This window comes from Rhipicephalus sanguineus, chromosome 4 (assembly GCF_013339695.2).
Source record: "Rhipicephalus sanguineus isolate Rsan-2018 chromosome 4, BIME_Rsan_1.4, whole genome shotgun sequence".
Classification (NCBI taxonomy): domain Eukaryota; kingdom Metazoa; phylum Arthropoda; class Arachnida; order Ixodida; family Ixodidae; genus Rhipicephalus; species Rhipicephalus sanguineus.
In genome coordinates, this window is record NC_051179.1 from 23,982,283 (window position 1) to 24,005,778 (window position 23,496).

General features: G+C 45.2%; 1 protein-coding gene across 2 annotated transcripts in view; it reads right to left on the reverse strand.

Annotated features, from left to right (window-relative positions):
* Positions 1-2,704: 2,704 nt before the first annotated feature.
* Positions 2,705-23,496, reverse strand: part of LOC119389613 (mediator of RNA polymerase II transcription subunit 15) — a 122,114-nt gene continuing 101,322 nt past the window's right edge. For both annotated transcript variants that reach the window (XM_037656964.2, XM_049414493.1), the window contains 13 exons: positions 22,822-22,985; positions 21,917-22,183; positions 21,368-21,475; positions 20,265-20,347; positions 19,250-19,392; positions 16,480-16,617; positions 15,244-15,307; positions 10,458-10,524; positions 5,559-5,752; positions 4,786-4,958; positions 3,830-3,928; positions 3,374-3,471; positions 2,705-2,949 (listed from right to left, as the gene is read on the reverse strand). In XM_037656964.2, the coding sequence (XP_037512892.1) occupies positions 2,887-2,949; positions 3,374-3,471; positions 3,830-3,928; positions 4,786-4,958; positions 5,559-5,752; positions 10,458-10,524; positions 15,244-15,307; positions 16,480-16,617; positions 19,250-19,392; positions 20,265-20,347; positions 21,368-21,475; positions 21,917-22,183; positions 22,822-22,985 (1,661 nt within the window). In that variant the 3' untranslated portion in view covers positions 2,705-2,886. The remainder of the gene's footprint in view (positions 2,950-3,373; positions 3,472-3,829; positions 3,929-4,785; positions 4,959-5,558; positions 5,753-10,457; positions 10,525-15,243; positions 15,308-16,479; positions 16,618-19,249; positions 19,393-20,264; positions 20,348-21,367; positions 21,476-21,916; positions 22,184-22,821; positions 22,986-23,496) is intronic.

Consider the following 23,496-nt stretch of genomic DNA (forward strand, 5'->3'; position numbering starts at 1 on the left):
GTTGCACCTTGCCGAATTCACTGTGTCTAAGAAGTCCTGGCACGGCGCAAGAGAAAGCTACAGCGCGAGGCCTGCGCGCTCGTCGCGGTGGCTGCTGCGGCGTACCCACATTTCCCATGAGCGCTTGCGCGCCCGTTGGTGGCGCTCGTGTGCTTGAAAAAGGTCTATTCGGCCCAGAGCGCTGCTAGTCAGCAATAGTTACATGCACTCCGAGAGCTCTGCGCGTGCGCGGGGGCGGCAGTGTTGTGGCCGTGGATGGCCCCAGTTGCGATAAGAGCAGTGGCGCCGCTCGATGTTGCTTTGGAAGCCTATAACAGTACTGCATGGTTGACAAAAAATGACAAATATGAAAAATAAACGAGGGAGAGAGTTAGGGAAAAGGCAGTGAGGATAACAACGCGGCAGTTCCGGATGGCCACACTGCACGGTGGAGCAAGTGCGGGAATAAAAAGGCGAAAGGGAAAGAGGATCGAGGGAGAGACAGAGACAGCAGCAAGCAAGGTAACTATGGTGTAACTACACCCCCCCCCCCCCCCCTAATCCTCTTAAGCGGACCATGGGGAGGGGGCATTCAGCCCCATTTCCGAAATTTCTACATTTCGTATGTACGTGTCAGTACACGCACGAACATACATAAGGGGGGTATAGACCCCCCCCCGCCCCCTCTGTGAGCGGACGGCTACGCACCAGGCATTGCTACACCCCCTTCCCCGCTCCCAATGGTATTGCCAGAATACCTATGCAGTTTGTGGGCACCAGGGAGTGACATCATCCATAGGCGTGCGCCCCCTTGATCAGAAGCACCCCCTAATCCTCTTAAGCGGGCCGCCAAGTCTGCCCCACTCCTGTACACAGTACGACCTGTCCCGTCATTGTTTAAAGTGCAGGTTTTTGACGGTAGCGAAGGCAGAGAACCCCTGATGTTGCATTCCAATAACTGTTTACTGCCCACCTTTACTCCCGGAAAGCCAGGGACCAAAGGCAGGTCATTGTGAGAAGCAAGTCATCGCTCAATTTTCAGCTTTGCAGCCATTGGGAAGCTTTTCTTTCAAATGACCGATTTGGGGAGGGGGGCTCCCACATAGGGACGGGGAGGCCTAAAACGGTTTTCGCGGTAAAACACTCCCTAAACTGCCCTCACAACTAAAGAAAAATTATGGGGTCTAGTGAAAGATCCCACCAGTGATCCACTGCCGCGCGGCAGTGGATCACTGGTGGGATATCTTTCACTAACACGGGCGCGTGTACTTGGATAAGAAAAACTTGAATCTAGGGTACTTATTGTGATGTGGCGATTCCTCCTCGCCGACAAGTGGAGCGACTTCGTTCGTGGAAGAGGGCAATGCGAGTGTCTGCCATGCCAGATGGGCGAGAAAAATCGAATGTTACAGCAATCATGCCCTTCATGGTGGCCAGAAAGTAGCAACAGAATCCTACTCACGAAACAAAATTGGGCAAGTGTGTATTCAATTTCTTTTTGACTACATCTTCCTCCTCATTCATTTCGCAGCATTTTTTCCCATAAATTCTTGCACTACGAAAGCTGTTGTACTGTAACACGAATGTTATGCGGAAATGTCAGTAGAGTATCACTAGTGTGTTTGTGCTCATTCAGCGAGACCTGTTCATGTTTGCCTGTGTCTAAGCAATACTGTGCTCATTAATTTACAGGTGAATGCTTACTGCAATTTATACCGTTCATAAAACTGCAAATCTTACTTTACGTAGTTGTCTAATCACTATCAACGTTTCTCTTCTCGAGCAAAACTGCGAGATTTTTTAATGAAGTTCTGGGCCTATTGGGGAAGTAGCCAAGCACGGCTTCGTATAGAAGCTTCCCAAACAAACCATAAAGAGTTCACTTAGTTCGTGGTTGGACAAAGTTCTCAAATGTCGTTACATCTAGACCATTATACTTCTTTGAGCTTTTCTCACTTTCTGTATCCACATTTACCAATGTTGGCAACATCAGTGGCGCCAATGATGAATACAGGCATGTGCGTCCCATATAACACACTATAGAAGTGCCAGTGAAGAGCTCAGAAGGCTCGGTGGTAGCAAGGAGAATGCACCTGATATAGAGAAATGTCTTCAAAATCTTGGGGAGAATTGAGACACTAGAGGCAAAACAGACTAAGTTTTCCAAGGGGTGAGAAACATGGGTTTGCTCTTTGATGTAGAAGTTCCTTAGATTAGCATCCATCCGTGAAAAAACTTCCTTTGCCTTCTTAGTCAAACAAAGTTTGCCAAACTAAACAAGTAGCAGTGGTTCGCAGAAGAAAAAGTTTCTCTCAGCAAGCTGACCAGAAAAATTATTACAGTAGATATTCCAATAATGTTGCAACAATTCAAATCACGCTTTTGATTGATTAGGTAAGAAAACCTACAATGTGCTGCTATTCCCATAAATTTTGGTATAATAGTTATTCAACGTTAACTGCATTATTTCTTAAAACGAAGTGGAAGAAAACGACGATGCAAAAAGGAAAACAACAAAAGACGAGCAATACTCCAGTGCTGTTTTTCTTTTTGTGCTTCTAGTTGAAGTATGAATGAACTCCTACAAACTCGCTTAAATTTCAGTTCTTGGATGCATTATTTTCTGGCAACACAGATACATACCAGTCTTCCTCTTCATTTCTGTTGTATTCAGCTACTACAATTTCTTTTCAAGAAGAAAGAGAGAGAGCAAGATGTGGTGAACAAAGATGTATTTTTGTCTCTGCAACAATGAACAATATTTACAATCAAGGTACAAGTGGGCCAGCCAGACAAAAAATGAAGACGTTTTGACGCCGTGTGCGCTGGTGACACGCTGACAGGCAGTGTTCACGGTGATCGATATCAGGTCCTGAGAAAGTGGGTCAACTTAAGCATAAGTCTACATCAATCTCTTCCAGCCGTCACCATGGTGTCTGGTAAGGAGCAGGCTTGGCGAACACACATCTCCTGTGTGACAAAAAAAAAAGCTGTAAGAACTTCATAACATGCACACTATAGTGCAATTGACATTCACTTGCAATAAGATTAAATTATGAGGCCTAGTCTAACAAAATAGATTAATTTGCAAACACGGGAAATAGTGGCTGACAATAGTCAACACTCGTTACGATGGTCGGCGATAATAATTGCAAGAAAGGTATGTCAAGTTACATCTGAAATCCATTCTACTCAAAAGTGGGGCTGCGATATGTTTCGAAATATGGTATGTTTCGTTACAGCCAAGTGCACATCATTACAGCAACTCAATGCTGCAACGGTATAAGCGAACCAAACCTAATGATAAGTACGGTTTCTTACATCCGAAAATGTGCTGTAAAGGATCCATCATAAAAGACATCAAATGCAGCACCCATGATAGCAGAGTGCTTACCCATGTGTCCAGAAGTGATGTGACTGAATACTTCTCGGGCATTTTGTTGAGGTGGATGTCTAACGAGTGAAGAATGTTTCTTAGAAACTGCGTCGAATCTGGAAGGGGAGAGAGAGGGAGAGCACAAACTTAATACGATGGACTGTGACAAATCACAGTACTGCTGTCTTAGGATATGGCCACTCAATAGAATTCACTACGTTAGAAAGGAATAAATTCCATTGAGTGTCAGATTGATTGACTTATGTTCTACCTTCTTACAAGTAGTATTACTGAAAATAAAGAAACCGCATTTAAGGTTTCGTGCATTAAGCTTGTGATGCTTAACAAGAACAGATACTATCACTATTCCACAGATGTGTTTGGAACTGTAGAAAGTGCCCTAGTGACTCAATGCATATGTTCACAAGCTCAAACTACCAAAAGCGCTATAATCACAAAAGCAGCGCATCTTACCGTACTGATCTCGGCTAGCATTGCACTGGGGTGGTCGACTCGGGTAATTTTCGGGCACCGCCACGGTTATTGGAGGAACACAGGGAAGGTTCTTGTCATCTGCAGCAGAGACACATAGACAGCATGCAATCAGAAGCGAGCAGAAGCACAGCACTGGTGTTGCAATAAAATTCACACTATCGCATCTATAATCTTCTTGTCTACATGCACGAGATGAAGTGATGAAAATGGATGGCCTTTACGTGGGTGATTGAAGTCAAGCGCTCCAACTGCATTCAAATGGTTCTCTGGGAGTGCAAGCATCTGACATGGTGTGCCTTTCAGTGCCCCGATTTCGACGCGGGAGCACTGGCACGATTTGGCCAATAGGAATGGTCACGTGACACCAGCCATTGTGGTTGTGGCTGTGGCTTTCAGTGCTGGCCAAGCCATGCTGCCATAAGTGCACTGCTCTGTGATAACAGAAGCACTCAGTTGGAACACTTCATCGCCCACTCAGATTGCAGGCTGCCCATGCACATTAACTGGTGCTGATCCAGAGAATCAGAGTGGCCAACCAAATACACTGTCGGCTTTATACATACAAGGCCTTTGTTAAGCCTCGCACAGTCTATGATCTGCTTTGGTTTTGTCTGACTGACCACTATAAGCATTCGTCAGATATGCAAGGTGCTCCAGCCTTCTTTGAACAGCGGAGCTGTTCTAAGTCGAGCCTGCATCGTGTGCATGTCTGTCCGGTGTCACGCAAGGGCAGCGACCCCGCCTCATCACTAGGGGGCGCTCATGATGATGATGATGATGCTAGAAATGATAATAATATTAAATTATGATTGATGCACGTGATCTCGCTAGCCAATCACATACACTCGCGCACTTACAGCTTCGCTGTGCAACGGTTTCCACGGCATGGAATTGGCTCAATTTTCTCTGAACTTGGCAAAAGAATGTTTATTCACCTAGCTGACATATGAGGTGGACCGTGCGGGATCCCAGGTGCTGACTCGGGTCTAGCTGAACCTTAAAACGCTGGTCTAGGTGTGCAATTTCGCCCTGCAGCAGGTCCGGGATCTCCACAGTCTCTTCGGGAAGCCGCCGACGCTTAGCGGGCACCTCAGGTGAGCTGCAAGCTCTGCGCAGAGAAAATGCAGAGAACGACACTGCGACGTTACTACAGAAAATGGCAAATCATTTCCACAGAAGCTCGCAGGTAGATGGAGAAGCTTCACAAAGCTGAAAAATCGTGCACTTCATTGTTACACGACACTACGAAGCAATGCTGTTTGTGTTTCTCAGGAACAAAGCTTTAATATATTATCCTATGTGCCTTACGGCTTAGGTGTCCAGCCACATTGGAACATGTTTGTGCAGAAAAGTGATGCCTTAGATAGACTTCAAAATGTGGGTTTGTGATGGTTTGCTTTCTGCATCACCTTCCCTTTGATGAATGAATTGCATCAGGACTATCTCTTACCAGTGTGCTTTGGAACAACAGCACTGTGTCACGATTATGTCACTTCAATCATTGGTCACTTGTGCTAAATTTTTTTACATTACGGCGGCACCATATCAAAAGCTATCTATGAGCATAATTACAAATGCAAAGAAAATGAATATGATTGCAATACATTGTCACACTTCCAAACTTGCAACAAAGAAGCCACAAGTGTTATCCCTGTTAACTTAGAGAGACTTCGATTGTGCAGCGCAGCTGCTGCGAGCTCATACTCACCTCCTAGGAGAAGGGCCAAGCAGCGTCGTGATGGCTGGGCCAAACACACGGCTCAATGTGTGGTTGAACATGGGCGATTTAATGTGGCTGGCCACTGCGTCCAGTAGCGGCTGGCAGATGTTCTGCTCCTGAAGACGTCCACCGACACCGGGAGCGACGCCCACGGCGCCACCACCACTCACAAAGCTTTCCGCCTGTCAGGCCACGAAGAAAGTGCAGAGGTAAGCAGCTGAATTTCCCATAAGGGCCACAGTTTGCATTATAAATTGTCCAGCAGAATGAAAAACACTATGGCTATGGCTAACTATGGCTGTCAAATGCTATGTAATAATCTCCCTAGACCATTGGCGTAGGCAGAAATCTATTTCAGAGGGGGGGGGGGCACGCCGTTGATCCGACGTGGGGTCCAGGTAGGTAAGTGCGGTCAACTGTCAGTTTGTGCTCTCTAACCCATGGCAGAAAAAAAATTCGCGTGGGGAGGGGGAGGGCCAAGCCCGGTGTGCCACCCCCTGGCTATGCCACTGTCCTAGACTACTGAATTCATATACAGTAGAACCCCGCTGATACGTTTTTGAAGGGACCGTAGGAAATAAACGTAAGAGACGGGAAACGTAAGAGCCGAAAAACAGGAAAAACGGCAAAATATTTAGTGGTACAGAATTTTATTTCAATTCTTACGAGCAGCAAGAAAATTGGCGCGCTCAGCCGCGATCTAGTCGATGGATAGAAACGCGGAGCTTAGGACGGCCTTATCCACAGAAATGTAATCAACGTATGTGATTTTTTTAACACCAACAGCTGTAGGCATGAAAGAACTAAGCACACGCAATCACGACCGGCGCGGCGAGTCCGACCGCGAACCGCACGCACGACCATGCGAGCTCCAACCAAGGAGGTTAGAATAAAATTTGCTGGAGTGGAGGAGGCGCCCCTCAGCTGAAGCCGCGTGCCGCCATCTTGCCATAGGCAGAAAGCGCGCCTTCCGCAACGCATGCTGCAGCGGCCGCATAGATCTGTTCTAGCTGTTCTCTGGCGTGGTGGCGTCCGGGCGTTGTTGGATACATTGTGCGTTGCGTACGGCTGTATAAATCGAGCGAAAAGGTACTCTGGGATGAAGTTTCAGTTGTAAGCAGAACATTTCGAGCTCGATGAAAACTTCTCTATATGCCGGAACACATGCTGACAGCCCGCAATCTGTCTCTAATTTCACATCTGACGGTCGTTCTTTTTTTCTAACCGGTTTCGCAAGGACTCAAATGTTCGAAGCACGTCGGGGCAGGCTGTTTGACGGGAAGTCTGGAAGCCAAAAGACGGCGATCGCATATGTTAGAGGCACTTTTCGCCAAATTGTTTCGACCGGACTAGGCTGCGACCTGGGAGTTCTTCGACTAGCTGTGCTTGACGCATTTGTAAAACACTTGCAAAACCCAGTGATACACATTCTTGTGCTTGTTGATACCACTGGTGCGGGCGCAAATAGGAAAATAACGCACCGCTTGCTATTCATTGAAATTATATAAATAGGCGAGATTTCGTTATCGGTTGCCCTGTTCGTGCTATAAAAGGGTAGCTCGCAACTACGAGATTATGTAACGTCATTTGGGCAATATACAAGGACCTGTTTTTTCTTACATTCGTGCATTTTTTCGTTATATTTGTATTTGCTTTATGCAGTGCAGCGAGTAAAACCAGCAGGTCTGAACTGTGCAGTGCTCTTTCCAGCTGCAAATAAAGCGACCTAACCGATCGCCCAGGGGTACTCCGGCCGTTAGATGCGTTCAAATTGAAAAAAGTTGTTGAAGATGTGACAGTTGCATCACTTATACGGCAGCATTACGAAGAAATGCTTCATCTTTTCCAAGAAGAGATAAAACAGCTCAAGATGAAAATTCTGCAGCAGAAAAATTGCACGCTAACCAAAAAGACCGAGGCTCGCGATCCTCAAGCGATAATAAAGGAGATCAAGGATCAAAAGCTCATGTCTGAGTCGGGCAGGGCGATGTTCACTGCAGCCTTCCCCCATACATACAGCAACCCCTAGGGCACGAAAAGACCAGAAAGGCACGTATTCCATCCGAGCTGCGGGCGTTTGCGTTAACGCTGCACTTCTATTCTCCATCAGCTTACGAGTATGTACACACGAAGTTTAATCGCGCACTGTCAGCAGAGCTCTATACGAGAACGGTGTACAGAATTCCATCAAAGGAAATGCTGCTTCACAGATGAGGCACTGTCTCGAAAAAGCTAGCCCAATGCCGCACAAAAACTCTACTGTACTTTAATTGTTGATGACAAATGAGAAAACAAGTTTAGATTGTGGGCGACTAAACGGTTAGATATATGCGGACTTTGGGACTGGAATACATGATGACAGACTATTCTCGTTGGCTTAAACTTATGACTTATGCCACTCGGGTGTTTTTAATTGATTCATTGACAGGGTAAGAGAGAGCGGCCGAGCCTACGAAATAGTATCGAAAAAGCTGTATCTATTGAAATAGTGTCGACTGCAAGCTGAATGCCCTTGAAGCAGGTCCATGCAAAGCCAAAACTATTCGTTTTGGAGATTTTGAGCTTGTCTTGACAAAATAGATGGCTTTCAAGCCTTGACGAATATATATATCCTTCTCGATGAGCATATCGAGTGTGGTGCTTTGGACCCGCATTTATATTCCGCTCAAAGAAAGTGGCCAAACTCCATATATGCATAAGACTCCGTCACATGACGAACGAAATAAACAGGAAAATGAATGCCGAGAAGTGAGGTCTGCTCTTACGAGGATAATTATTAAAAAAAAAAAAAAAACAGGCCCTTCGGTGTGCATGCTTGCAAGAAAAACGCCAAAAGAAACAGAATAAAACTGACCGCATTCTTATCTGCGATTTGGCTTCTTATTCTTGACAACTTCTCCCTTAATGTTCGCCATTATAACCATTAAAAACCACGGCGGAAAGACGCGGCCAGCGCGGCGGGCGCGCTTTGGCTCCCGTTTCTTGCCTATGGCAAGATGGCCGCCGCGCGCGCGGCGCGGCTTCACTGCGGCCCATTAGTAAGTATAGGCGGCCTCCACTCCAGCAAGTTTTATTTAAACCTCCTTGGCTCCAACCAGCTCGAACTCCTCCCGTTCTCCGACAAATAACGATGATGATGAGTCTACGCCAACGCGATGGCAGAAGTGAATGCCAATCTCGAAGGCCTTGCTTTCGCAAGCAATTACGTCATACACGCCATGTTTGTGCAATGCAAATCTCAGAGGCTATGCTTTTGTCAATAGTAAATGCCAATCTCGAAGGCCTTGCTTTCGCGAGCAGTTACGTCATAGACGCCATCTTTGCAATTTGAATCTCGAAGGCCATGCTTTTGTTTGCATCAATTGAAAGATTCTGTTGCTTGCGCCTCTCATGCGGCTAATATTACGGTCAAACGAGGCCAAGCTGCGTGAAAATGCACCATGGCCGCTCTCTTTGGTAGTCACTCGGTCGGCTCCGGGCGCACTTCGCGACGTATCATACGGGAACGGTCCGACAGTTACGACGTAACAGCGGGGTTCCCAATACATTGTATCCTATGGGAGCTATGCCGGGACCGGCGGAAAACGACGTAACAGCCGGGAAAACGCAGCAGTGAGGAACGTAACAGCGGGGTTCTACTGTATAGAGCAGGCTATAATTTACAGGATTTAGCATTGTCAGAATTTAAAACTTTGATGCCTTCTCCTCTCTAGAATGTGTTATGAAAGTTCTTAACGTGTGTTAAATTTCTTTTTTTCATGTATTCTTGCACGTTATGAAGTGCATATCATTTATTTTATTGCCGTATTATCCGAGTAGTGTAAACACTTGTGCGAATGTTTTCTTCTTTTTTTTTCATATATTACATAACTGTTACGCTTTGTAGTCACTGTATCAGTATGTTATACAAGGTGTATACAATCGCCGACCATTTATTCAGATTCGGCGAGAACCGCAGAAAAGTCAGATTAATCAGGAGTCAAAAAAAAAAAAAAAGGATTCACCAGAAAAAAAAGCACTTTTCTTGGCCCATCGGCCGGAAGAAACTTGTCATTGCGCGTCTGTACACATGCACACTTACGCACGACCAAGTCGGCCTGTATTTCAGCCAATGTTTGGCCACCCCTGCGGGTCGGCAATAGCACTTAAACCCTTTGAGGGTTTTCGTCGTACATGTACGGCATAGCCTATATGTTTAAAATGCGCACCTTTTTCAATCATTTTTCTTGCTTGGCATGTGCTGCCACACTTAGGGAATACGTGAAATTTTTTTCATGCGCCGATGTCTCTCCGTTGCTTTTTTTTGCTTCCCAAAGCAGCACGCCAGCTATCGCTTGCCCATCCGAGCACATTCGCGGTGCGGCTGGTTTAAAACGCGCAACTTGGTGCAATCAAAAACAATGGGTAAGTGTAAGGTAGTTCTTTAGGGGCGTAAATTAACCTGAAACTTTAAATTTGTAATTCATCATGTCTATTACCAGATTAATATGTAATTTATTAACTGAAACTTCGTAGAGCAATGCTAGTGAAATGCCCAGCCCTGTGCCACATTATCCTGCGACGGAACTAAGGCTAGTAACAAGAGTATGCACACTTCGCTTAAATGCAACGAGAAAAAAAGAGAAGTCATGCAAGGGGTCGTGTACTTACTAGCTGTTTTACAAGCTGAAAAAGTGGTACGTCAGATGCATCATCAAAAACTTACGATCAATGCCCTACAACTCTTGACCAAGTGGGAAGCATTCAGACTCCTGGCTCCGTTTCAAATTATTTCTCAGAGCGCGAGTAAAACGTACTAGTAGTTTGCAGTATAGTAAAGTATGCTTCCACATAATAAAAAAACGGTAATTGATTACTCGATGTAAACTCTAGGATTCTCGAACTTACCGATTTCACCTTCAGCTCGAGCCTCTCCAGCACTTGCTCGCATTTTAGTAGAGTTTCCATCGGACACCTGAGCAGCGAAAGCAAAGGTGTGTTGACATCTGAGGTTGTCATTCAAGATAGAACCACCTCTTGCATGGGGAATTTGGGAAGCAAATGAACGGTTAATGGCTATTTGCGAGCGGAAACAATGCTGAAAATCACTTTTGACCTAGCATTAGTACGCCCGTGATGAAGCAAGCTTTCCCTTAGATCAGTTCATGTCTAATTTTGCTGCCATCATTGCCATGACTGCAGAGCGTGAAAATGTGTTTCATTTCTTGTAATTTCAAGCTGACCATATCACCAGACTTTAGGCTATAAAAGGCACCACATGCATTAATGTACACCAACCTTAAAAAACCTTGACCTTGTGCTCTTCCCTATTTATACAGACTCTAGAAGACCCTGATCTTATGCGCTTATTTATTTTAGTAATGGACCTTCACTATAGAATCACCATCGGAAAAACCACTGTGTTGCAGTGCCTACCAGTGCACTAGCTCATTACTGGGAGCTTCGACGGCACTGGGGCAAATGAGGGTGCACTGGCTATGTTCACATTGGGAGATAGTCACACTGGGCTTTACTGTGGTTAGGCATTGGTTTAAGTTGGAGGATGCTGGATCGTGCCGGAGCATTGTGCAAAACAGGTTGCATATGCGTAAATGTTTACTGTACGGTTCAGAAGTATCATTTCTTTTATATAAACATGAATAGCCAAACAGCGAATGCGATTGATTCCTGTATTTACTGCACATGTTGCTCGTTTCTTTCAGTGGCCTAAATCCAGAAAAATCTCAAGGGGGGACACACATCTTCATGCCATGATAGCCTTATTGTTTTACATAATATACCTTTTATTTTCAATTACTTAAATGAAAATCGTGTTTTAAAATAATGTAAAAAGAAAACGAGCACTGGCCTGAGCAGCCAATAGTTGGCAAACACAGTTTCTAAGTGTAACTCGTAGGTATAGGCTCTAGCATATTTCTAGCTGATATGTAATTCGGGTTAAACCGTCAGACGAAAATGCTAGCAATTTTTTTTTGTAACATGTAAAGGAACAGCTTTCTTTTTTTACTTCAGCTCCAATCGCGTATGCTGCTAGCCTCCCAAGATTTACCCCTGGAATCATTCTTGCAAAGCTTGTTTATATTCACCAGTGATGTTTTTAATAACACAAATAAAATCGACCAATCGCATTTCCTTGTCAATATCTTCCACCAAATCGGTGACATGGATAAGTAACGGTACATGATCACGGATTCTTTACTTTGTGCTTCAAAGGCCAGCACGATAAACATTTGCGGCACGTCAGAAGTCACCCGTATCATTTCATAAAGCACAGCCTCTACAGTGCCTTTTGAAACCAAAAACAGCTTTCACTCTTGTATACTTCATTTCTACCCATTGGAAGGGCTTCAGCTTTCAGTTGATTTTAAGGAGAGTACACTGCTTAGCTGTCAAGCAATTGAAATATATTTGAAAGGTAAATCTCAAGGGGGGACACTTGCAAGGAATGTCCCCCCCAACATGAAAACAAGGGGGGTCAGGACCCCCCCTCCACCCCCCCATAATTTAAGCCACTGGTTTCTTTACCGAAGAACAAACCAGAGGAATGCTTTGCTTCCAGGTAGAACAATGTGAACAGATGAACTACCTTAGGTTTGCTTGTCACATGGAGTATGACACTCGGGTGTTCCCAAACAAGAAAGTGGAGACGGGCCACAAGAACTGCTCGTTACATCAAAAGAAAACCGAGCTTGCTTCTGATTTCCAGCATGGCATTGTGACAATGAGCCGAACTATGAATGTAACGTGCGTGAGTGTGTCATGGGTTCTAACCCAGTACATCAGTTTGTATTTTTTTTGGCTTAATTATATTTACAAACTGCACACGATTAAAATTGCCAAGAAATTTTAAAAACCCCGTTTTCAGCCAGTAACCAGTGCCCAAGTGTGCCGCAGCCCAGCAACTAGTGTCACAGTACCCAGCTCCAGTGGGTTTTCTGATAGCAATCCTACATAAAAGTAGCTACGTTTTGGACTGCTTCACTCAATTCAAAGCCACGAGCTTTTTCAACAGCATTACAAATTCTAACACTAAAAGGATGCTTCAGCTTCGCTTTCAAGAGTAGAACGCGACAGCGCCATTGGGCCGTGTTCGCGTCGCCGAAACGTAACGCCGGAATTTCTTCGAAACGGGCTTTTTAACGCTATCACATTAAAATGTTCGACCTGACAGTTTCTGCAGGCTTCATCAGCAATAGGGCAGACATGGGGGAGCAATAAGATGGAAAAACTCGTGACATCAGGTGAGAACACTGTTCTGGTTACAGCACTCGGTCAAGCATGCTTGACATGCATGTAACAATTACACGGGAGAGGCATTCAGACGACACAGGTATCGTTGGCATTACATTCACACCGATTAGCATGCAATAGGAATGGACGGCAACCGCTACAATTCCGCGAGAATGGTTTACAAGCACACTTGGTCGCACACATTGACAACGTAAACAAGAAAATAGCATGCTTCAGCTATTTCTTCTATTCATTTTTTTTTTCCTTTTCTACGTGCTACAGACCCAACACCACGCAACAAACATACGATACCACATGCACTGAACAAACTTACAAGTGATGCATTCTGAACAATGCATCTTGTCTTGCACATCACCTACATTGCAGGTAAGGTTTTTTAGAAACCGCGCTACGCGCTTCGTTGGACCTTTCAGCTGTATCATTTGAAGCGACACCTTGGTAGTGTCTCGGATTGCAACGTTTACTCGGCACCACACAGGATCGCACCTTAACGGCACGGCACGTATGTGAAAACCAAAAGCACACAACATTCGTCAAGCGAATGATACGCTATAAGAAAAGGAAATTTCCCAAGCCTGGCGATATTCTACTCACATTGATCTGCATGTTCAAAGGACAATGGGAGAAAAAAACGAAAAGAAAAAGTAAGAATACATGCAACACGACCGACATTGGAGTTAGTAAGCGACTAGTATTCCTAGCAACAGGCGGGGCAAAATCAGGCAAAGCCAGCACATAGTAGCAAGAAAAGAGATCATCTCCCAGCGAAAAAAAAAAAAAAGAAGAAACCCTAGTATTCCTGTATCTAAAGCTTACGTGCCTAGCAAACCTTCCAAGGTTGAGGAAATTTGCTTGAAGGTAGAGAAAATGATCAAATCCACAATTAAGCAAGAGTCCTGACATACACATGTTAAAGGAGTGAGCAAGCAATCTTTGTAAAAGATCCTAAACATACATTTTAGTGTTTAGAGTTCAAAATTTACAGTTTAAAAAAAAAACAAAGTAAACTAAATGCAATCTATGATAAATGCCTCAGGGTGCTTTGCATAGCATAGCTAACAACTTTTGTATGAGCAACTGGCTGTTGCCGAAGAACAACAAAAAGGAAAACGCAAAGCAGTAGTGAACAGATCCACGGCAGAAGGTGTAGAAAGTTGTGCGAGGCAACGGCAAACTTGAGAAAGAGCTCGACTGGAGGGCAGCCCAAAAATTACTGACGTGAATAAGCTGCACTGGTGCAAAACGAAAGCGTCAAGTGCAGCCACGGTGAACGCCAGCCAAGAGTCAGCATTATGACAGCGAAAGTGCAGACCAGATGTGACTAGCGTGCCGAACATCTGCAGAACATTTCGATGACCTCAAAACAGCAGTGTTAAGCGAGTAGCTGACATCTGACACTGGGAGCCCCAGTGAAACTGTGCAAAGTTATGCCAGGTTGAAATTAGTACGAATTTGTGTGTGCTGTCTCGCTATTTGAAAATTACTGCTCTAAACGAGATTGGTGCTGGATCGCAACAATGAACTTGCCACAGCGACATTGCTTTAAAAAAAAAAAAAGAGCATGCATCAGGGCATTCCATCGTAAGCAGTTTAGCATCTGCAAGCAAAGAGTACACACCCAGTGTCGCAGGCAAGTACAGAAGCATGCACAGGTATCATGCGAACACAAACATGCAAAGAAACAAGCACCAGTTTCAGTTCGCTTATAACAATACTCCCGAAGTCAGTAACTATCACAACGTTTATATAAACGCTGCTAATTATTTTCAGAGGTTTATGTTTCAGAAGCATGACATGATTTCAAGGCACAGTGCGGTGGTGGATTCTAGATTAATTCTGACCACCTGGGATTGTTTAACGTGCGTCTAAGTGTTCCTGCATTTTGGCTCCATTGAAATACAGCTGCCATGGCTGGAGATCGAACCCACGTCCTCAAGCTTATCAGCGAGCTCAAGCCTTTTTGCAACTAACTCATATAAGCTTTATTCTTTCGTCCGTATTGGCGAATTAAGTTTCAAGGTTTTGCATGTCAGGACTACATTATCCTTATGAGGCCCGACATAGTGAAATTATGAACAGCTAGGGTTGTTCCTAAATGTAGGCATGTGGGACTATCTTGCACTTCGGCCTTGCTGCACACAGTCGCTGTGGCAGGAATTCGAACCCCCCGCACCCTTGTCCATCACAGCGTACTGCCATAGCTGCCAAGCACCTACGGCCGGTCAGGGTTCCCATCGTCGTGGCCTGTTTTGTTACATGCAGTATGGTTATAAGCAAACTGTACTGGACTATACACACAACAGGATGCACAGAACAAAATGCAGTGAGCCGAAGCTCAAGCATGCAAGTAAGGGATTGCAAGCCGCAGAAGAGACGTATGCGCAGACAAAGCTGGGAATCAGAATATCTCTTATCTACCCACCTTTTGTTGGGATCCGACAGGATTTCGAGGAGATTGTTCATTTTGCTGAGCTCTTTCTTACGATCTGTTGGGAAACAAAAAAGTACGCGAAAAGTGTCAAAATTTTCATGAATGGGCGAGTGCTTTACTAAATGGGGCTACATTACACAGAGGTTCCCGCAACAGCTCACCAGGATATCACATATTTTTAACAGCACCCAAAAGGGCCTTGGCTAAATTTTTTCAGTACTCAAGGGTCACATTAAACTATAGATGATCCAAACACTACTCATGCCCAGTTCCATGTAGGACATTCAGATTTCTTCACACCCAGTAGATTGAAATTCCCATACGAACCTCCAGCATATGGCGCATGTCAAATTTGGCCTTCTTCCCAGCAATTACGATGTCATTAAAATGCTCACTGGTGCACGAACAAATTTATTATTTTTCTTGGTGATTGCAAGCGTCCGTGCAATCATCATCATCATCATTCACCGTGTCAAAACTGATGCCACCTCCGCCACCCAACTTTAAAAAAAAAGATAACCTGTATCTGAGCCTGACTGCACATGGAAAGGTTCAAAACTCCTCTGCTGTGCCAGAATGTCACTAAATACAGGAAAATAATTCAACGTCTGCAATATCAGTCTGCAACAGGCACTGAGGTTTCAGGTAGGATTAAAATAAACCAATGTTTGGCATTTGTTTCCTTCATGTAACAATCTAAATTTTGCAGTAGCATTAATGAAACTAGAATCCTGGAATAACACCATAATCACCAAATGTAATTTTTAGTGCTGTCTCGCTTTCAGTGTCCCTCCAATGTGCAAACAACGCCAGTCAACCTGTCACTATCAGTATTGTGCAACTAATGTTACAATGGAGCTCCCTGTAATGAACACACACTAAAAAGTTCGCTTGTAACTCATATCTCGATATAACGAACATGGATATAACAAATTATCTGTTATAATGAAGTAAATGAAGAATAGTCTTGTAATAGATAGTGTTAAAAATAAACGTGTATAACGAATTTTTGGATACAACGAAGTTATTTTCGTGGCAGATGTGACTTTTTATAATGAGGTTTGAGTGTATACATATCTAACGTGTTTCCCGTTGATGTGGGTATGTCAAAATATGTCTATAATGAAAAATGAATGTAAAAAGGATATTCCTGTGCCTTATGTAGGTTTGCCGCAAAGAGGTGTGATTGTTGTATTTATTTGCATTGAACTAGAAGGTAAAACATGCCTTCGTCCTTGTCGATGCGCGCAATCATCCTTCGCAGTGGGTCGATGTACTTAGACAGCTGCTTCAGCTTCTCCAGGTATGCTTGGTCATCCGTCTGGGTACGTGCTGCAGGACTGGGCGTGGCACCTCCGACATTACCTGCGAGAGTTGCTTTGCTCGTTAGTGAGTGAGAGGAGGATGCCTGTGATCATATCTAAGATAATAATCTTCATTTAAGTTATCTACTACGCACTATTCATAGACATACAGGGTGAAACCCCAATAGACTGACTGGTTATAACATCCCCTTGAAGATACCATGCAAAAGTATCTCACTGTACTGCATATACAGCTGAAACTCCTTATAACGAACACTGATATAGCGAATTATCAGCTATAGTGAACTAAATATGCATATTGGTTGGTCACGCTTGATGTCAGTGACATTAATTTTTTTATAACGAAACAAAAAACGCCAGATCCACCGCGATATCGGCTGCAACGAAGAAATATCTCACTTACACGAGGCTCTTAAATTGAAATGTAGCATAAAAAGCAAAATAAATTTTGAAAGACAATTCACAAACATATTCTGTTTAGTCGTTTGAAAAAGTATTGAAAATTGTGGTCATCCAGCGCAAAAACGAAAAAAAAAGTACAGCTCAGACCACTTATAACGTAACCGCTTACAGTGCAGTACCGGCTATAATGCGGTTTTTTCTGACTCCCGCTTACTCTCCCATAGAACTCCATGTATACGCATACCGCTTATTGTGCAGACCCCCGAGATGAAAGACCGGTTATAATGCGGCTGCCGGAACATTCTCAGAGATGCGAGGGTGCGAGCGTGCTTCTCAGCGGAGATGCGCCGGCGGGGGAGAGAGCGGCGACGGCATTACAAAGGAGGAGGGGTCGCGGAACGAACGAACAAGGAGCGGGGGGAGAAAAAAAAGGGAGCAGCCCGGCGCAGGTGCGTGGTGTGAGGAGGGGGAGCGGTTGCACGGCCGACGGAGAAGCCTTTGCCCCCTTCGGCCGCTTGACATGCGCGCTTCGTCGTTGCTTCGTCGTAGAGCGCAGATATCGCGCGTGCAACCTCGATTCCCCCGCAAGTAACAATGCTTTGAGACGCGATTGAGCTTTCGCCTTTGCCACCAACAGGCGGACTTACAAGCTTGAAAGACTTTTTCAGGATAGTTGCCGCGGCTGTTCTCCCGATCGCGAACCGAAACTTCGTTTCACGCGTGATGCCCTCGGTTTAGCTGGCGAGTGCGATCTCTTCTACTCCCGATCTCCGTGTTGCCTAGGGCAAGCTTCTCGCGGTGGCATGCCAAGTTGCAACGCGCACGCTAGGCCTAACGAGCGCTAGCTACCATTTCGGCGGCCGCGGACTACAGAAGTTGCGGTTTGGTGCTGAGTCAGTGAAACATTTTGCAATTGTTGCATTTAGAAGGGGTGACTTACATATTTTACGAAAACGCGGGCGTGCGTGTGAAACACTCGAGTGGTGGTTTGTGGTCGCCACCGTTTTCGACATCGCGGACGCGCAGTGTGTTACCGCGGCGGCTTCCGGTGACGGCGCATTTTTTCCGCGTTCGTTATGTCGGCACCGCAGGTCCGCGGACGCTAACAGTTCAACATTTTCAAATGTAAGCAGATGCAAACTTACGCCCCAGTCGCATGCCGCGATAGTCGGAATCGCGCGCCTGCCTGTTGGTCATGTTTTGTACACGTGCAACCTTTCAAAAATGTTGTTTTGGTTATAGTGCGGTACCGCTTATAGTGCGGATATTCGCGACTCCGGCGACTTACGTTATAAGCGGTCTATGCTGTACACTTGAATGGTTGCGCCTCCACATGAATCGAAGTTCGAAATGGCACTAGGTGACAGGTAAGATTGTCTCGTTTATTTTGGGTTTGAAGCCTCGAATAATGCGTTTTGGTATCTAGAATTTTTACGCAAGCCAGATATCCAATTTGTCAGAGTCGATTTTTATCTCTACTGTCACAACGAGGTTTGAGTGTATATCGAACTCCCATTCACCTCCACACATGATATACCAAACGCAGCCCAGCAGGCGCACTTCTCCTAGCTGGGCCGTTATCACTTGCGTCCTCGGCAATGTTCGAGCCAACGGAACGTCCCTGTTTTGTCAGACGCTGTCAAATAGGGCAGGGAATCTAAAGCACAATGTAAGCCATGGAGGAAAAGAAACAAGGCGCGTCTCAACATACAGATGGCCAGAGCAGCAGTGATTTCATTTGCACTACATAACAATCGATTTGCTTCTGTAAGTTTCATTGTAACACACCTGCATAATGCGGTGAAGAGTATTAATGACCGAAAACTAACTGCCACGCAGTGAAGCATACTGGCTGTAGAAGTTCGTTATTGGAAAAAGGGCTGCCACGCTGTTTCAAGAACACGAAAGGCTCCCCGATCTCCCATACACATTCCACTCGGAGACGGGGATTAAGAATGAGTAAACTTTTATGCCTCTGACGCAGCGTCAGTCAAATAGATCGGTTATCGAAGCTGAAAGAGGCACTTTAGCACTTCGACACTCCCAGGTGCTTTCCCCCCAAGTAGCGATCTCACAAGAACTGGCACATTCAGATTGACATGTTGGCTAATTTTGCAGTGGCCCCATGTAACAAGCTTGTGCATGACAGTAAACAGCCTGAAAAGGCTAACACAAATGGCTACCTCTTTCAGGCTGAAACCGAGTTAGCTACTTCTGTGCAAGTTTTCTCGAACACGAAAGAGTCCGAACGAACGGTGAGCAGCACTCACCTGGTGTGCTCAAAGTGCTGCCTGGCGACGGAGCTCCCACGGTGCCAGGCGTGCGGCCCATAAAGCTTCCCGCAGGCGAAGGCACCACCTGCGACGACGAGGGGCTTGGAGCATAGCCACCAGCCGGAGACTGCACCATCTGGCTGCAAGGCAGAAATGATTGAATGAATAAACATTTCCCAATTACATCAAAACCACACAGTCTAGAAAAGTAGCTAAACGCTTTTATCTATGCCACGACATCCTCCGCTGACCTCCTCTCTTCGCTCCCCTCTTTCGCCGCGCCTCCACGACGCCGATTGGCTGCCGCATGTGAAAGTGCCCTGTCAAGTGACCCCGATAATGCGAAAACATCATGAAACTTGTCTTCGTTATATTTTTAATTTTTTTCCGGCTGCCATGAACCCTCCAGGTGTTCATCGCATTGCTGCTACTATGGCCGGGCCAGAGAGGAGAAGTAACGCGAATGCAAAAAGGAATGCGCGTGTTGCTCTTTCAGCCTGGCTCTGTCGCTCCAGTGCATTTGCACACTAGGGTGTTGAGCATGCCACACACAGCGCAACCCGAGAATTGAGGAGGGAAATGCACATGAGGAGGAGAATAATGCTACTTTCCCAGATCAAGGGGCTTCAGATTACATGACTAAACTTTGCTCTCTGATGGCAGAACACTGTAATTAAGAATCTTAAATTGCTGGTGCACACACACTCAATAAACCAGAGAAAATGCAATGTAACAGACCGATTTTCCCATAAATACTACCACTGTCATAGCTGTGACGTGTGCTGGTATCATAGTAATCCTTAGAAGGCTGATGAAACAACTATGGTGGCTAAAAGGCAACAAAATTGGTAATCCCTCAAGATCGGCAGGCAGTGAGGTAGGAACTGGGGAAAACCAGCTCGTCCCAACAATTCCCCGGTAAAGTCTATAATTCCATGGCTCTTAGCATTCTCCTCTGTAATCGTTTGTTTGTTTAGCAACATTCCTTTCTTCTGAAGGAACAGTTATTTACCTTGGCACACTGTTTGGTAGAGATGGCCCTCCGACCGGTGATGGCACAGCGCCCTGATTACTTCCAGGGCCTTGACTCGAAACCTGTTATCAGCCAGACACAGGAACATGATTTACATTTTATAGTTTGGAACACGTGAATACACTATGTTCACACATATCACCAATGAATGCCAACAATACATTCTCGGATATTTATGGCATGCAGATAAAGACATTGTGGACTCGGTGTACGAAATGCCACAGAGCACAACACCGTTTCACTTGCAACCACACGCTTCTGCCTGCAAAAACTTTATGCGAAGCAGCAAACTCTTTTACTATTGATTACAGTTACATATGCCAACTTGTGAATGGTATTGGAGTGTGCTCAAGAAAAATCGGCAGTTGTTACACTCTTGTAACACAAGGAGAAAGCATGCGTTTCTGTGTAGGTGCAGTGACGCGAGCCTCGATAGCAGTCCGTTTGTGCTGCTTTCGTCCCTTGGGACGAGGGTGCGCGGGTTCTTCCACTGCTAGCGTTTTCTCTACCGACACTGCTGCTGCTGAAGAGGACATGCTGCTACTCAGTTTGTGTGACGCACCAGTGCAGAATGCGCGTGCCCACCTTTCTGCACAACTGCATGCAGGGAGGGAGAACCAACTGCACACATACATGGTTTGTTTTCCTCCACAGCTGTTAGACCGCGTAGTCCCGTGGGTTTTCTGGACATTTCTCGCAATGTCTCACAAAGGCGCACGCGCAAGTCTGGCAGAAGGAAGCACCAACACAGCCATTAAGGCTTTTGGCTTTAAAAAGAATTGTGTGATGTCGTCGAACAAGGATTGTCGCTGCAGCTAATGTTTCGACATGGGGACTTGTCAAGTACCCTTGTATCTGTGGCTCCAGCGACGCTTTTCACTTGACGATTTCACATCAGTTCGATCTACGATCTTAACCTAAATTACTGAATTGTTGCCCAGAAAATTATCTTTATGGAGCTACAGGGAATATCTTTAAAGATTTCTGTTCTTCTTTTCCCTTGTGCATTTGTTAACCTTCTCACTGTCCCCCCTTGACATGAATCCCTATTCTCTAAAAACACAAACGTTCAGTGCACTTACAGGAGCTACGCTAGCAACAGTGGGTACAGCCAGCTGCGACGCCACCACCGAGGTAGGAGGTGCTTGATTTTGAAATTGGCTTGGCACGGTGCTTGCTTGCTGTGGTGCCTGCATCAAACAGGAGTGGAGAGCTGTCAGTCGAGGTGTCCACAACGTACGTGCCAAACAAGCCATCATGCCGCCCAAACAGGGCACTTTAATGGACATTTTCTAGCCAAAAGAGAAATTTATCCATGCAGTAAGTCTTACCAAACAATAGCAATCATATGACGCTCTTTAGCCAACATTTGCTAACACTAGCTGACATTAGCCACAATTTAGCCAACCTTAGCCAATATTAACCAGTGTTAACCATGACTGGTGGTGTACACTGTGGTGTACAAGTAAATACGGCAGTTGAATTCAGTCAGAAATATTCATCACTACGCATTAGAGAATAGAGGTGGAATGGGCTCAGGAAGGTACAGTCCTTAATTTCATTAGACGTTACAAACTTAGGCTGCACTCCTGCCAAATGCGGAAAGAAATTACATATGCAGCGACACCTACCACTGAAACATTGGGCACAGGGCCCTGTGGTCGCAGCTTTTGCATGGTGATGGGCACGCAGTTGTTCATCATCTGCGGCTGCTGGGGTCTCATCTGGCCCTGCAGCTGACTTTGGAGCTGACCCTGAAGCTGCCCTTGAAGCTGGCCTTGAAGTTGACCTTGAAGTTGACCCTGTAGCTGGCCCTGCAGCTGACCCTGGAGCTGACCTTGCAACTGCCCTTGGAGCTGGCCCTGCAGAGGGTTCTGAAGCTGCCCCTGCAGTTGACCCTAAACAAGAGACAGGAGGTCACCATCACATTTGACATGATGTGCGAATAGCTGAGCTCTGTGGGAGTAAAACAGGTCAATTTAACCACTTCACAAAATGTCACGCCCAGCCTGTGCTCTATCAAAGCTGCATCACTATGTGCACTCCCTTCCCGCCTTACCCGAGAGAATTCCAAAAAGCATGCTGACATAAGCAGAAGTTGGTTCAACAAAAACTCCACGGAACGGCCGTTGTGAAAAATTTTAATGGGTTATACCTGTCACTCTTGCCTATGTTTATCCGCAATATTATGTCTCTTTTGTGAGGTGACACAGAATGCAAGATGATTTTCAATGATGTAGAAATTTGGGAGCACCTTACCGCCGCTAATTTAGGAAAGTGACAAAGTTTGTCAAGTGACAAAGTTAAAAACTATCAAGTCGACCCAATAATTAGCATAATTATCATAATAAAATCACAATTTTCACAATCCCTCAAGTAACACTGCACAAAAATTTACAGCATGGACAGTTTCAGTTTCCCAAGTTACCTTGATGCCTCTCAATAACGTATAAAGCAACCCACGCAGTTGATGATTGTGTTATGCAAGAAGTAATCCTTCATTTTGGAAAACAGAGATGATGTTACACATGCTAACCTGGAGTTGGCCCTGCAGCGGGTTTTGCAACTGCCCCTGTAGCTGATTTTGAAGTTGTCCTTGGAGTTGACCCTGGAGCTGTCCTTGGAGCTGATTCTGAAGTTGTCCTTGCATAGCTCCTTGCTGAGCCTGAGACGCCATCATCATGCTGCCCACCTGCATCACTGAATACGGAGGAAAAGAGCACGAGACAGAAAAACATTATAGAGGTAATAAATGGGTTGCAAATCAGTTCTGCGGAATCCCGCAAGGGTTGAGAAAGAGATTCACTCAAATAAGAAGCTTTCTTTCTGAGAAATCCGTATGGATTTCCTTGTGGCCTCATGCTACAATCGAATGGTTGTCAATTTCCCTTTCATAATAAATGGGTGTTGACTAATTGGAATTATTCACCGAAGCATAGTACACTAGTACATAACCGAACTACTCGTCATGACATGTCGGGATCAAACATAACAAAAGCACCGAGCCGAGAATTGAAGACGAGTGCAGAAGTTACACCCCTGTAGATGGCATTCGTTGCCACAGGCAGTTCTCCAGAACCACAAATTACTAAGTTCAAGAATATGTACTAACCCACATTTACTTAGCTCCTTAGAACAGCTGGAAAAAGCCATGTCATGCTTAAATCAACCAAACAATCTTCTATTACAATCAGTTGTACGAACACTACAT